The following is a 15,853-nucleotide window of genomic DNA, read 5'->3' as shown; positions in this document are numbered from 1 at the left end:
AAGACTTGCCAATCCTAGCACCCCTGCCTGCCATATGCCTCGTGAACCCCAATAAAAGACCTGCAAAACCACTGAGGACTCTGACTCCTCCTTTACCCGGTCTGCATGGGATCAGAAAACCTGCACCTGTGCCCAGTCCGGCCCTTACAACAATCTTCTCTGCGAGTTGCTTTATTCTTCCTCAGTGATAGTTGTGGACACCTTTTTGATTCAGTAGAAGTATCTATAGCAATAATGGTCACATTCTATTTTGGGGTTGATTCTGAATTATGTCCCACTGTATTTTATAATCCCCCTACTGGGCGGTGTTTATCTTGTGACCCATCTGCCCATATTAGAAACAATTTATCTGTAGAAATCATTGTATTGCTTGTCAGAAAGGTCACGATGTATTTTTTCAATGTTTCAAGCCCTGCCTCCCGCAGCTTTTCCCACTCACAGGAAATTCCAACCCCAAGTGGACACCTGTTTTCATTTCAGGATCCTCTATCAGTTTTCACACCTTAATGCACATCAGAATCAGCAAGAAGGCTTCTTAAAACAAAGAATGCTGGGCCTGACCCTCAGAGTTTTTGACTCAGTAGACCTAGGATGAGGCCTAACAATTTTCATTCTGACAAGTTCTCAGGTGATGCTGATGCAACTGGTGGAGGCACAATGCTAGATAGAGAATTGCTGACTAACTAATGCCCAAGCTTTGGTACTTCAGGGAAGCTACACATCCTCTCTGTCTAGGTGGAGACACAGATGGAGAACTTGTTGCCTAGTGTCCTATTCTAAAGATGAAGTCAACTCCCTTGCTATTAAAACACAGCCTGTGAAAAGCTAGAGGTTTGATTTCATTTTCCTCCTCCTTATTAGCTACATCTGTGAATCTCCTCTCGTAATGCTTCTACTTGACCCCAGAAATGTTCGAAATGGACTCCTGCCCTCATGCTGGCCTTGACCTTCAGGCAGAGAAGGGCAGGCGGCATGTGACAGAGAACAATGTGGTTGGTCAGATTTCCAGTCACCCTATCTTTTCTCAAGCCCTTGGGCAGTCACTCCCTGATTGCATGGGCAAGTCACTCAGTCCCTGTGCCTCAGTTTCTCCAACTACATAACCTGGGGTGATGATGACCACATACTAGGTGACTGCTGAGAAGAGTAAACAGGGACAGTGCAAGCGGGAGTCCTCTGTCAACTCTAAATTATTATTATAATTTCTGGACAAATTTGCTGCTTAAAAATTAAATGTGGCTTTTTTTTTCAATTTTGTTTATTTTTCTTCTCCCCAACAATATGCCTTTACCTTTGAGACCCAACATTACTGCTCTGGCTCACCTCCTATGTTTGTATCCACACACTGAGGCCCAAGCTGCTCATTGCCATCTTTATGCTCTAAAAAGAAAAATAATAACATTCAAGACACATGGCATTAAACTCTCATGTTACTCAATCCAATGTCATGAGCTTTTCATTCTCAATCGCCAAAAAGAAATTAAGTAGAAACACCAACTAAGCAGTTTGTGGTTGGTCCTAAATGAGCTGGAATCTATAGTTTCATGTTACCTCCTCTTCCCTTGCTCCTTGTCATCTGAACATTAGGTTCCAGACTAGAATCTCTCTTATACTCAGGCTGAAGCTGAGAAAGAAAAATAAGAGGCCCTTAAAAGGGGAGTCAGGGAGAGAACAGTGGAGATAGTGACCAAGATCCTATTGCACTAGCTGTGTGATTCAAATCATCCTGGCATTCTTTCCCCAGTAGCAATCATATTCGGGCTATGTTAGAGGGTAAAAACCTGCCCATGAGGTCAGAAGACCTGGATGCTGTCTTTATTCTATCTTGGACACATCATTCAACTTTTCTAAGCCTTCATTTCTACATCTGTAAAATAGAAATACTACTATTCACAGAGCTGTTTGTTTTGAAGAATAATATATGGTTTCTTGTTCACTGCCGAGCAGACAAAGCAGACAAAGTTAACAAATGATATTGGTGAAATCCTCTTTCCCCTGGTTTTGTTTTTCCATGTGCCCCCATCTCTCAATCTTTCAGCACAGCTGGCAGGAGTTAATTTTGGAATATTGACTAGTAAATTGGATAAAAGGACGAAGGCACACGTGGTCCAGTTCCTTCTTTCTTTAATGAAGAGAGTCCGGGTGGTGGGTAGTTTAAAGCTTCTCAGTTATAAAAAATGTGTTTTCCTGTGCTCTCTGACCTGGGCTAAGTCAAAGACCTTATTCTCCTGAATTAGTGGGCTACTCTAACTCAAGGACAGTTTGGCAAGCCTTGTGACCAAGGCTATTGATCATGTCACCATTTCGGTAATAAAGGTGTTATTTTGATCTCAGTCTCCCAAACTCCTGCATCTATAATCTTAATTGGTTCTGGACTCTGGAGAAGGGGACTGTTGGATGTTGTCTGCTAGCTCTCTACATGGCAACAACATAATTTAGCAGTGAACTAAATTATGTCCTCATCTTTCTATTTCCATAATCCCAAGAGGTGCTTCCTCCACTTACTGTAGTTTTCTGCCATGACAGGCACCAGGCCACACTTGCCCGCAATGTAGACATAGCCTCCGTCCAAGGTCATGGCATCAGCTTCTCCTTTCTGAAGATATAAATCAACAGCACCATAACTGAGTATCCTGTCCCTGTGACTCTCAGAGGTTTCCATTTCGTTGGTTTCATGTCACATGTCCCCCAAACTCATGGATTCCCCAAACTTTCACCACATAAACATATTTGTAACAATATATACTATAATAAAATTTATATGAATGTGGTTTTTCTCTCAAAATCTCTTACTGTATATAATATTTTTAAAACTGTTATTGACTGCAGGTAACTAAAACAGTAGAAAGAAAAATGTGGATAAGGGGGCTGCTGTATACTCAGAAGTACTGACAGCTATATAATAAAAATCTTCTATCTATATTATTTATAACAGCAAAGCATTTGGAAATAAACCAAATATAGACATTTAGAAATTGGTATAATAAATCGAGATAGAACTATACTCATGCACCATAACAGCATTCTGGACACTGATAGACCACATTTACAACAGTGGTGCCAACAGGCTATACCATCTAACCCAGGTGTGTAGTAGGTTATACCATTAATGACACCTTATGGCATTTGCACAATGATGAAGTCACCTAACACATTTCTCAGAATGTAACCCCATCTTTAGGCCTCCCTGATGGCACAAGGGGTTAAACACAGCACTATGAAGCAATCCACAGCCTCTGCAATGCAGGTTCGATCCTGGCTGGCTGGCGAGATACCCACATGGAGCAGCAGACCTCTTCTGTCTTGCCCGTTGCTCCTCTCAGCAGTGTATTTCAGTCAGTCTGCCTGTTCTGTTCCCCACTCTGTCTCTGGTGGGTCCTCTCACCCCTTGTACCTCTGGCCTATACCCCAGTTCTTGTATGCATAAATAAATAAATCTTTAAAAAAAAAAAGAATGTAATCCCATCTTTAAGCAACGCATGACTATACTTGGTGGACCATTGTGCAGCTGTTAAAAACATATTTTAAATAAATATTTCACTATCTAAGAAAGGATGCCAATCATGTTCGAGGCCTTAAATGATAACAACCATAGTTAACATTTATTGATCTCTTACTGTATGCCAGGCAATGTTATGAGCACTCAAATTCATTTAATCCTTATAATTGACATATTTAGGAGAGAACAATCCTGTATAAAATCAGGATTTTAATCTCATGGGTTAGTCCCAGGGAAGTTTACCAAAATCAGGATCACAAAAATTTTTGTCTGCTCATAGAGAAATGAAAGTTAATAATAACCCAACTTCATAACTCAGAAATTATGAGGTATGATTTGAAGTTGTTAATGATTTTATTTATTTTTCATTACTATTCTAGTATGTAATATTTTTATCACCAGAAAAAATTAAAAGTAGGATTGAAGGATTTAGAACTTGATTTGCTTTCGTAATCCACAGGGTCCCTGACCATACCCTGGGCTGTCACCCCACTGCTTGCAGTCCTGAGGCAGGATACCCATTCGAGCTCCACTGACTCCTGGGCTGAGTCCTAAGGCGCTAGGCCTTGGGCTGGCTCTGTGTTTCTGCCCAGGCTGCACTGGAAGGGCCCAAGGGGAGTAGGGATGTGGAGAGTGGAGTGGGGATTTGGAGGGTGTGGGGAGCACACCACAGGCATGTCTCGTAGCTGACAGTAAGGTGTCTGGGAAAGAGGCAGAAAGGTCCAGTGTGTGAGAGTAGGAGACCAGTGTGGAGGAGGGGGCCTTCTTACTCACCGTGATGGCAGCAATGCAGTCCTCCGTGGTCTCCTGTGAGGAGCACTGTAAGATCCCACCACTCACAGCACTCCACTCATCACACTTGGCCCTCTCGTGCTGGCCCAATGCACACCACCGCACCCTCTGGGAGTCTTCCACACCTAGACATTCAAAGGAAGTCTTGACATGGGTCTGGGGGTTAGTGCCACTGGCTGAAGAATGGCTGCCCAATGCTGCTATGACTGACAGCAGCAGAGCTGGCATGTCTCACGCCTGCCTCTTTCCTCATTCCTGCCTATCGCCCCCCAGGGGAAATGCGGGACCTTGTTCTCAGAACATGAAGGCAGAGCAATACCCCTCCCTCCTGACCTTGCCTCCCCAGGCATCTCCTCCCCAGCTCAGCTCAGCAACTCCTGGTGTTTTCTCTTCCAGGATTGGGTTCTGCCATCCAGGAAGTGTTCCCCAGTTAGAAATCAGTGTATTCTGTTCTTGCGCTATGCCATCCCCCCAATGTCCACATCTAACACGGTGGCTGGCCTTCAGCAACTGTTGGTTGACTAACTGGAAGGGAATAAAGAGAAAGAAAGAAGAAAGAAATGAGTCATAGGGGCTTAGTGGAAGGCCAGAGCTCTCATAAAACATGAAATTCTACCTCTGCTTCTGATGGTAGCAGAGGCCATGTTCCCACAGTGGCTTAGGACGGGCTATTCCCTGTCAGGTGGACCTGTCACTGGGTGGGGTGACCCTGATTAATACAAAGGAGCTAGAATCATCATTACGTCAATGTGTCTGTACTCTGAAGCTAATTTAGGCTTTTTCCCAGTTCAACAGAAAATCCCCTCATTACCAATGCAGTTAGCAGACCCCTGGATTCCACAAGCCAGTGACACTTGGGGGAGGCAAGGCAGCATAGGGACAACCCCTGTGGTCCCCACCCTGCACTGTGTCCTCAGAGGACCTCACTCACCTCTCCTTAAATGCTGAATGGCAGCAAAACGCTCATTTCCCAGGTACAGCTTGGCATCCATAATAGGTGGGACTCTTAAAAACCCACGGGTGGCATCTGTAAACAGCAGGTCCTCCCCATGAGGTGAGTCAAAGAGCTGGAATTGTGTCGAATTATCTTTTCCAAAATTTTCCTATTCAAATGATCAAAGAAATAGTGAAGGAAGGAGGCTGGCATAGAGAGGGGAAGGGAAAACCACCCCCAAATCAGACACAGAAAACAGAAAGGGAGAAAAATATGAGCTCCTGAGAATGAAGACAGTGGCCACAGGACGCTCACAGAGTTCTCTAGTCTCAGTCCTCACTCAAAGGAAGTTCTCATAAGCCCAGTTTGTTGGGCTTATTCAGCCTCAGGGAAACTGCCAGGAGTGGGCTCCTTCCTTCCCCTAGAACTATATGAAGGAGTAGGAGTCACTGTGTGCCAAGCAGCTACCCCTGTCCAGTGCCATGTTACCACGGGCAGGCAGCGAAGGCTGCCTCATTCCTGGTTTTCTGATGGCTCCGAGTAGCTCTGATGGTCTTCACCCTGGAGTGGCTGGTGGTCCAGCTCCCTGCCAACGACCTTGGACATGGGGCTAGGATAGGAGTGCATCTATTTTAGGCCTGCCACTGAAGGACTTCAAGCAGTCCCCTTTCCTTTCTGGCCTCCGAGAAAACCAATGGCCCATTGCCTATGGCCCAATGTCCTTGACAGTAGCTGATGAGAGTACCTACCCACATGCTCCTTCCAATGTCTGCCTGCTTTTGCTTTTGCTGCGGTTCTGTGGGAAATGTCACCTGCTGCCTTCTCTGGAAAACCCCATGCTTCCTTGGGAGTGCAAAGGCTTACTCCCTGGGGCTCAGGAATCTCCCCCCCCCACCCCCGCAAGTCAGTCCCTCTACCCTCTACAATGTACACAATCCATGTCCCCAAGGTTGTGCCACCTCATCTGGTGATCATCTATTTTTACATTACTCACTGGATCTTCCACATTGATCCGTGAGCAACTCAAGGGCAGATTAATGTCTAGTTCATCTCTGAATCCCCAGGGCTGAGCAGAGCACACTGACAAAGACTGGACAAGGTGGTGAATGAGACTGGGAGAGACACTGCCCATGCAGGGCAGAGAAAATACTCTTGGCCAGGTAGGCACCTGCCACAAAAGGAAGTCAGAAGGGAAGGCTCCCATGCCAGTAGGGTAATAGGGGCCTCTTCATGGAGAAAAGGCATCTGTGCCACATTCCAAGGATCCCACTAGAGCTGAAAAGAAAAAAATGGGGCCACAAAGAGCTTTTGCAGAGTATTTTGCCTATGGGGTCAATGATGCCAGAGATTTTTATGTTTTCTGCTGTCTAACACATATAGACTGAGTGGCTTGTCAGTGAAGCTGATGATATGTGGTATGGTTCCTGCTGTATCCTGCCTGAATGCACAAGAACTTCTGTGAATGGCAAGAAGGGAATGCAGGAAAAGCCCCAAATCCAAGCAGGGACCCCTGGATATCAGGCCTGACTGCCCTCTCCTGGCGTGTTGAACACAGGAAGGGAGCAGGGCGCGTGGGATACCTGGGCATAGTTGAGAAGCTCCCAAATCGAGTCCTCCTTGCCACCCACACTCCGGGCCACAACGGCATGGGAGGGGACCTGGGCCAGGTGGCACTCCTTGTAGTCTTCCACGGACTTTCGGGTGTTGTCCCTGCAGAGCAGCTCATATTGGTCCCTGTCAGCCTTGTCTTTCAGGTTCTCTGGGGGAGGAAGGTTCGGATGAGCCAACTGAGAACAGAGGCATGAGCTGTGCTCCCTGCTCCTCCCAGGATTACAAACTGACCTTATTGACATAACTTTCTGGGCTCAAGATGGAGCCACTTCTGCCTGGATGCCATGTCAGCACATCAAACCTTAGAGAACTTTTGAGTTCTTGTAAATGCTCCAGAAATTCAGTCTACACAGTTGGCCAGTCCCCAAATGCTAAGTCAGCTCTGGGATCTATAGCTATTTCCTTGTTCCTTCTCACTACAAAAAAGGTTGACGTGAGCCAATCAGATATTTTCTACTTCCTCTTCCTTCCTCTACCTTATTTTTTCCACTTCCTCTTCCTTATTCTTTATCCTACAGAAGCCTGTACCATTTTGCATTTCTCCAATGGATATACCCTACTTAATGAAGCTTTAGTTTGTATCACCTAATTTTCCCTCTTTAATATTTTTTTAACCAACTGAAAAGAAATTAATCTTTTCCAAATACGTTTAACATAGATGAAGAGCCTGCAGCTTCAGGAGATGAAATGAGCGGTTCTCACAGCAAATAGACACAGGCAGGGAGGCATGCTTGGCCCAGGGCCCCTCTGACTGCCCCACATATCTCTGGCTCTGTTGATAAGAATGATGACAACCAATGACTTCTGAACCTGCACTCACACCAAAGACTATCCTGAAGGCTCTCCATGCTCTATTCCATTTAACCCTCTGGCAACTCAGGAAGAGAAGGAATGTAATTATCCCATTCTAGAGGTGAGGGAACTGAGGCTTAGAGAATTAAGAGCGTTCATTAACTCATCAAAATGTCACCTAGTCTAAGGCTGATGTATCACCACATTAGGACAGTCAAAATGCCCACTAAAGTGACAACACTCCCTTAGGGGCACAGTCTGAAGGAGAAAGATGGAAGGAGAGTCTTAGGGCCAAAGTTAGGGCACCCAGGTATAAAGAAGTACCTGAAATCTGTGGCTCCTTGGTTCACCTTGATTAGGTATTAGAAAAGACTTTTAGGGTCTCCCTGGTGGCGCAGGGTTTAAAGTCTCATGCTATCAAGCAATCGCCAGCCACTGCAGCATGAGTTGGATCCCCAACTAGGGAGGGGACACACATGGTGCAGCAGGTCTCTCCTATCTCACCCGCTGCTCCTCTCAGCAGTGTATTTGAGTAGATCTGACTGTTCTGCTCCGCACTCTGTCCCCCACTCTGCAGGGGGTGAGAGCATTCTCACCCCCTGTACCGCTTGCCTACACCCCAGTTCTTGCATGCACAAATAAATTTTTTAAAAAATCTTAAAAAAAAAAAGGAAATTTGGGGTCAGGTAAACATGCACAGAGGCAGAATACCATGTAAAGATGCAGACAAGCCAAAAATGATGCCTAAGATCAACCAGCAAACCAACTAGAGGCTGGAGAAAGGCATGGAGCAGATTCTGCCTCACAACCTTGAGAAGTGGATGTCCGCTCCAACATCTTCATCTTGGAACCTCTAACCTCTAGAACAATGAGAAATTTAATTTCTATTGCTTAATGGAAAAAGTGGTAGTACTTTGTTAGAGCAGCCCTAGCAAACTAATCTAGATGGTCTTATATGAAAAAAAGACTATTAGAGTTCACATACATGGTTATAATTTAATTAGGTATGTTGCAGAGAAAATACATTTTAAGTCTTTATATTAAAAAAAATTTGGTGGCCTAGGAGTTAAGTCTCAGAGCCATCACTGCTACAGCCTGAGTTCGATCCCCTGCCAGGGAGCTAATCCACAAGGCACAGCAGACCTCTCCTGCCTCACCCGCTGCTCCCTTGAAAGGGGGATCCTACACTTATGTTATGAAAATGATACAAATCAATATTAACTAAATAAAAAATATTTTAAAAAATGAAATAAATAAAATAAAATTCTCCTTGAGAAAACAGGTTTTTTTTTTTTTTTTACTGAGCTTAGCATAGTGAATATATCTTTGAGTTTTAAACATCTTGAGTAATACAGTGTGTTCTGTATCAATCAGAAATTTAATTGGTTACAAAACCCAGAATCTGCAATGTTAACTTGTCTGAAATATTATTTTGTTTGTTTGCTTCTGGTAGATTGCCCAAAAATGCTAGAAAGTGTTTTTTTTTTTAATATCAGAAGAAATAAACAAATAAATTGTTGTCCATGTTAATAATGTTTTTGTAACAGAACAAGTTAAGGTGTGCTAATAAGTTCTGAATAATTAAAATAATTTGTGTGTTTACTTAAAGCATTTGAGGCATTTAGGAGCTGTTTATAATGAAGCATTCAGGAGAATGTGGTTAAATTTGAAACTGATATTTCAGTGACTAAGAGAATTTAATTATTAAAACTTGTTTTCTTTTATTCATAGCTAAGTACCATTCAAATGTTCAGAAATTTTGTTTAGTAGATTTATAGACTGATGTAATTGAGCACTAAACAAAGTACAAATAATAGAAATGTATTTTATACAAAAATCTCCTAATTGGGTTCCCCTAACGATGCAAGGGGTTAAGACGCAGCACTATGAGGCTGTCTGCAGCCACTTTGGATCCCTGGCCAGGGAGCTATCCACACAGACCTCTCCTGACTCAACCGCTGCTCCCCTCAGCAGTGTATTTTTGTCAGTCTGCCCGTTCTGCTCTCCACTCTATCTCTGGTGGGCCCTCTCACCCCCCACAGCTCTGGTGTGTACCCCAGTTCTTGTATACATAAATAAATAAGTCTTTACAAAAAAAATCTTCTAATTCATTAAAATCATCACCACTTCTAGATAAAGGGAAACCAGCAGGCAAGAGCCAGCTACGTGGTCAGGATTCTCCCTTCCTCTGGCACTTACCAAACACCGTCATGTGTCTCATGAAGCCCACGTCCCCGCCGTTCTGCAGACACCTGAGGAAAAGGACAGCTGAAATCAGGCCACCCTGTGGGATCAAGCTCGACCTGGGTTATTTGCTCCTGTGAGGTTCTGCTGTGGCCACTGGTTCACAGGGTTTTATGCACCATTCCTGGGCTCCAGGCTGTCTTATACAGGTGATGATCCTGTCTGAGGGGCTGTTGAACCCAAACAGGCAAGGCCAGGAGCCCTTTAAGCCATACTAAGGACCTCTGGGGAGGGCTGGTGCAAAAGAAAGCCCTTCACCTTCCTTTTCCTCCCCTGTCGCCTAAAGCCTCTGATTATTCTTTTTTTAAATTAAAGGTGTAAAACCTTTAACACGGAGTATAAAAACTTGGCTTGCCTTGGATCCCCACAGAGTTTTGCTCTGAATTTTTGTTAATATCTAAAAGGGCAGGTTATTATAAAAAGGGAGAGAAAAGTAAAGGACACTTGCACAGATACAAGTGGGCAGAAAGAGCTGCCCCCAAAAGGGACAGGTTTGTTAAAAGAGAGACCTGTGTGGTCACAGGCAGGAGAGCTGTTGTGGCATTGCTCGAATTTTGAGAGTAACTGTCTCTTACAGAGCATGGGTTATGGAAAGCGACTGCAGGGGGCTGCGAGGAAGGTGAGGAGAGGCAGATAGGTGTCCAGGCACAGGAAGATGCTCAGGCAGAGAGAAGCAAGCCAGGTTAGGCCCTGCTGTGGGCTGTGGACCCTGGAATCCCAGAGATGGGGCTGTAATTCTAGTCCTCCCTGGTCCAAGAATGTAATGTAGACAGGTGGACGCAGACTCTGAGGAGACAAGCAGGGCTCCCCCACAGAAGACTGCTCTTTTGGATGGGCACAAGCTGGGTGGGTCATGGAGGGCACTGAGGACCCTGAGTTTCACACTGACACTCAAGGGAGACTGGAGCAGGCCCTGTCCACTCCCTGTGCCTTAGTTTTACCACCCCCAGAGTGAGGATGAGAACAGGAGTCTCACTCACTTGAAGGCGCCTGGGTAGCCAAAGTATGGTTCGTTGGAGGAGCAGGCACACTTGTCCACGCCTTTCCCCGCACACAGTTGACACAGGTTGGGAAACTTCTTCCTATCCGCACAGGGGACGCAGCTGCTAGAGAAGAACTTGGCTGCTGCTGCTTAACACAGAAGACACAGATGTCAGGGTGTGAGCTGGTGGGGCCCCTGGGGGTCACTGGTTATGCATGTATGTAAGTGGCTCTATTAGTCCACACACACCTCCCAGGAGAGTCCTGTGGAAGCAGGTGTGTATGGGTTGACCAGACGTAGATAGTCAGAGGTGGCTGACAGTGCCTATGTCCAAAGGAAAGAATGGCCCAGGGCCCTGGGTGCTTGGGCATGACATGCATGTGTAGGTCTGGGGCCCTGGTCCCTGAGATGCTTCCCAGCTTGTCCACGACAGGGCACAGGAGCTGCTAACCCACACTAACCAAGTCGCTGCCCCAGCGCCATCACTTTATGGACTCACCAGGGGGGCCAAGCAGGAACTCTCAAAACATCCCATTCATCCCACTTGCCCTTCTGATCCAGAAGCCTGATGGCTCATGGGCCCCCTTTTTCAGGGAACCCACGGGAAGTGATGGGATAACCTGCCTGGCAGGGAGGTGAGGGCATGCCAACAGCCACCTCACAACTGCCACACCCATGTCCTACAGTACCTGACACTGAGCCATGTGGGGACCCTCAGAAAGGGCAAACATGATTGGCACTGTGGCTCAGGTGGCAGCAGTTGGTGCTTATCACAGGTGCAACATGAAAGGGGTCTCAAATAAATTCACTTTTGCAGAACACAGACAGCTTTGGCTGTTACTTTTCAAGGGTTAAAAAGGCACCCTAGGCTCACCTTGCCTCATCATAACTGATCACAAAGCCTGAAGTACACAAAAAAAAAACATAGCTCCTGTCCACTCTTGCCTTCTTCACAACCTTTACCCAAAGTTCTAGGCCTGAAAGTCAGTCTGTGGCCTTAATCCCTAGTCAGCCTTCCTGGGAAGCCAGAAGGGCATTCTCCTTCCTCAGTGTGTCTCAAATGCCTCCCTTGTCAAGCCAAACTGCAGAGATTATCATGAATGCACAGCTGTCAGGAGCTCAGAGAAATAGCGGCACCTTGGCTGAGACTCAGCTGCCAGTTCCTGAGGGTTGCTGGCACAGCCAACCCAGCCAGCGCATGTGTAAAGCAAATTGTTCTCACTCCATCTTGAAGTTCAAGAAACACGTACACCTGATAGTGACTGCATGGCCACAATACAGCCCATGTGGGTGGCCACTGTGGCCACTCAGCCCAGGCGGCCTTACCTTCTTCACCAGGGTGAGAGGGAAGGAGCATCTCAATGGGGATGTTCCACCCAGTAAACCATCCCAGGCTGGGGTGGCAAGACTTCTTGCCTTGGAGCTGGTTCAGCTGAAAGTTGCTGCCCTTCTTTACCACAGCTACGACATAATGGTAGTTTTGTGGATCTGCAAAGGAACAGAAAGAAAGAAGGGCCAAAAGCAGAAGCCAAGCTGTCATAATTAATCTTCTGGAGTGTGTTCAATGGGGAAATTAAAGCAATCCTAGGATGCACCCCAACTCCTGGACAGCAGGCTGAAAAGGCAAAAATCCCTTGATTGACAAAAGAGAGAAAATGGGCCTCTTCAAGGCAATAAACACTAGGTCCTTTCCTGCCAGAGCCTACAAGTCAACAGAGACATAGGGAAGGGGATACCAGATTAACGGGGCCTCAGCACCCAGTCACTGTGATGTTACAGTTTCTCCCCAAGGGTTGTCCTCCCTTCTTGGCTGCAGCCCAGACATGAAGGTGAACATGTGAAAGAGAGACACAGAGGACATCCCCAGGATTTTGCCAGGGCCCTGCAGCTTGGAGTCAAATTGAGGCAGGGTGTGCTCACATACACACTGATGACAGTCTTCGACAAAGAGGCAAAGCCCCTTTCTTTGACTCCCTCCACTCCCAAAACCTCTCCTCACCACAGACACAGGCTCATGTTCTATAGCACTTGGGGGATTTAGTATAGGGAAGAGGCTGTCAGGGACCGTGGTGCAACCCACTGGGTGGATGGGGGACAGCACATCCCCCTTCAATCCAGCAGCACCAAAAGCATTTCCATCAGGACGCACAAAGTTTACAACTTCCAGTCCTCCTGGATCAGCAGAGGTGACAGCATCCTTCAATCCCAAGGGTTTCAAAAACTTTGTTGTTCCCTTCAAGGTAACTCCCACAGAGACCCTGCCTCTCCCGGGATGCTGTGTCAGACAGGGAGAACACACCATCTTTTGAGCCGTAAAATTCTGTCACGATGGGCTTCAGGTGGTTGGAGGCCAGGCTTTCCCCAAACATCAAACCCCCTTCAATGGTCACAGCATCTGCTTCATTTGCCTGAAAGAAAAGAGGCTGGATCAGCCCTTCACTTCTGAAGAAGGCTGTGTAGCTCTCTGCCAGGGACCTCTGTTCCATAGACCCTTGAATTCTTCAGGTCTCCTTCACTTTCTCATGTCAGCTCAGATGTCACCTCCTCAGGGAGGCTTTCTCTGGCAACATTCTTTTTTTTTTTTTTTTTTAAGATTTATTTTTATTAATGCATACAAGAACTGGGGTGCAGGCCAGAAGTACAAGAGGTGAGAGGATTCACCAGAGACTGAGTGGGGAGCAGCAGGTGAGACAGGAGAGGTCTGCTGTGCCTTATGTGGGTCAGCTCCCTGGTTGGGGATCTGTTGATAACTTGATCGCTCTGTGTCTTTAACCCCTGCACCACCAGGGAGATTTATCTTGTTATATCTATCTATAGTATATATTATATCTATCTATATCTATCTTGTTATATCTATCTAAACCCCCGAGATTTATCTTGTTATATCTATCTATACTAGTCAAACTGAGTGAAGCTAAGAAACTGATTTGACTTTTTTCCTAAATGATTAGCCAGTTGTCCAACTAAAGAATCCTTTCCCAGTTATGGGTTTTGAAAGTTTGCCTTATCAACCATACCTACAAAAATCTACATGTATGTAACCTAAATTAATTAAAACTAGGACCCTAGTCCTCTAATGTTGGATATTTATCATAGTTTGCCTCTACATCACATCATGTAAAAAATCAGATCAATGGATGTGTATACAGAAAGCTGGGGATATGTTTAAATTTTGTTCTTTTCTAGCTCTTCAATCTCTACACCAGGACCCCATGGTGATTTACATATGTAACAGTTTCGGATGACCTCAGCCACTCTCCTCCTAATTTTTTTCATAATGCTATTTAGTCTCATCCATGTGCTTTTTTCTTAAGATTTTATAATATTTTATTTTTTCTCTTAAAGATATTTCATTTGGGGGGCCTTCCCGGTGGCGCAAGGGGTTAACCACCGCACTATGAAGCAATCCACAGCCTCTGAAGCATGAGTTCGATTCCCAGCCGGCCAGGGAGCAACCCACATAGCGAAGTAGATCTCTCCTGTCTCATCTGCTGCTCCCCTCAGCAGTGTATTTCAGTTAGTCTGCCTGTTCTGTTCTCCACTCTGTCTCTGCATCTCTGGCCTGTGCCCCAGCTCTTATATGCATAAATAAGTAATCTTTAAAAAAAATAACAAAAACAATGTTAAGTAATAATAATTCTTATCTATTAGTTGTTCAATTACTATTGCTGTTTTTACTATTAATGAATGTTAAAATAATTTTCTCTATCCAGAGCCTCTATACGTTCTGGACTTTAGCTTATTTCTTTCTCTTCTAATACATGGTCCAATTCCTGTGGCAAGAAAGTTGTTCTGGGGCCTCCCTGGTGGCGCAGCATTTGAGCGCTGGGTTGTGAAGCTGCCCGCAGCCTCTGCAGCGCCAGTTCAATCCCCGGCCACCGGGTGAGGTTCCCACATGGTGCGCAGACTTCTCCTGCCGCCCGCCTGCAGCTCCCCTCAGCAGTGTACTTCGTCAGTCTGGCTGCTATGCTCTCCCCTCTGACTCTGGTGAATCCTCTCACCCTCCCGCGCTTCTAACTGTACCCAGTGCTTGCAAAAATAAATAAATCTTTAAAAAAAGAGAGAAAGTTCTTCTGAAGCAATAAACAGTAACAAGTGCAGAAAAAGAATGAAAAAATATGGATTTTCTCCTACTTTCATCTAGGCAAAAGTGACTTACCACAATAGCCTCGATGCACTCAAAGTAAGAGTTTCTCTTCACACAGGAAACAAGAGGAACATCAACAGGGAGGACTTTGCTCAGACTGGAGCATTTCTTGGCCTCACGATCTGAGATGGTGCACCATCTCACAGTTTTCTCAGGGACAGCCAGACACAGGCCTGGGGGAAAAAGCCAAGGTGTAAGGAACCCACATCACTCACCTTTCTCCAAAGGCTGAAGAGATTAAAGACAAAGTCAAAAGTTGACTGAGTGGGGTAGACACAAATTGATTAGCTGCATGGTTCATATGAATGCTCAAATTGCAAAAGATTGCAAAAGTAATTTGTCATACCATAGTGACTTGTCATACAATATCAAGTGATTTAATATTTCTATAATTAGAGTTCTAGGCAGAAAAGGGACACCAGGTAAAAATATTTGAAGAAATATTTGGCCAGAATTTTCACAGACTCACAGATTTATAAACTATAAACTCTCAGATCTATAGCAAGAAGAGAAAAAAGACAAATTAAGTACAGAGGAAGAAGACAATAAACACTGTATATTTTTCGTCAAAAATCACAAAAGTCATAGACAATGGAATTATATCATTAAAGTGCTAAAGGGAGAAAATAACTGCCAACCTAGAATTCTCTATAAATGAAAATGACATTCAAAACAAGACAAAAGTAAACTTTTTCAGGGCCTCCCTGGTGGCTCAGTGGTTGAGCGCTGGGTTGCGAAGCTGCCTGCAGCCTCTGCAGCGCCGGTTCAATCCCCAGGCTGCTCCCCGGCCACCGGAGGAGGGTCCTGCATGGCGCACAGACCTCTCCTGCCACCCGCTGCTCCCTCAGCAGT

General features: G+C 45.4%; 1 protein-coding gene across 1 annotated transcript in view; it reads right to left on the bottom strand.

The window, feature by feature from the left end:
* LOC311170214 (inhibitor of carbonic anhydrase-like) overlaps positions 1-15,853 on the bottom strand; it is a gene marked incomplete at both ends in the record, with an annotated part of 39,530 nt that overhangs the window by 19,223 nt on the left and 4,454 nt on the right. Inside the window, 10 exons of the mRNA XM_084232603.1 lie at positions 1,324-1,380; positions 2,506-2,596; positions 4,274-4,416; positions 5,223-5,394; positions 6,806-6,984; positions 9,828-9,880; positions 10,853-11,000; positions 12,181-12,342; positions 13,154-13,262; positions 15,014-15,174. Coding sequence (XP_084088729.1) covers positions 1,324-1,380; positions 2,506-2,596; positions 4,274-4,416; positions 5,223-5,394; positions 6,806-6,984; positions 9,828-9,880; positions 10,853-11,000; positions 12,181-12,342; positions 13,154-13,262; positions 15,014-15,174 — 1,275 coding nt within the window. The remainder of the gene's footprint in view (positions 1-1,323; positions 1,381-2,505; positions 2,597-4,273; positions 4,417-5,222; positions 5,395-6,805; positions 6,985-9,827; positions 9,881-10,852; positions 11,001-12,180; positions 12,343-13,153; positions 13,263-15,013; positions 15,175-15,853) is intronic.

This window comes from Talpa europaea (genome assembly GCF_964194135.1).
Source record: "Talpa europaea genome assembly, chromosome: 4".
NCBI lineage: Eukaryota > Metazoa > Chordata > Mammalia > Eulipotyphla > Talpidae > Talpa > Talpa europaea.
Note: the sequence above shows the minus strand (reverse complement) of the source record. Positions and strands in the feature narration are given on the sequence as shown.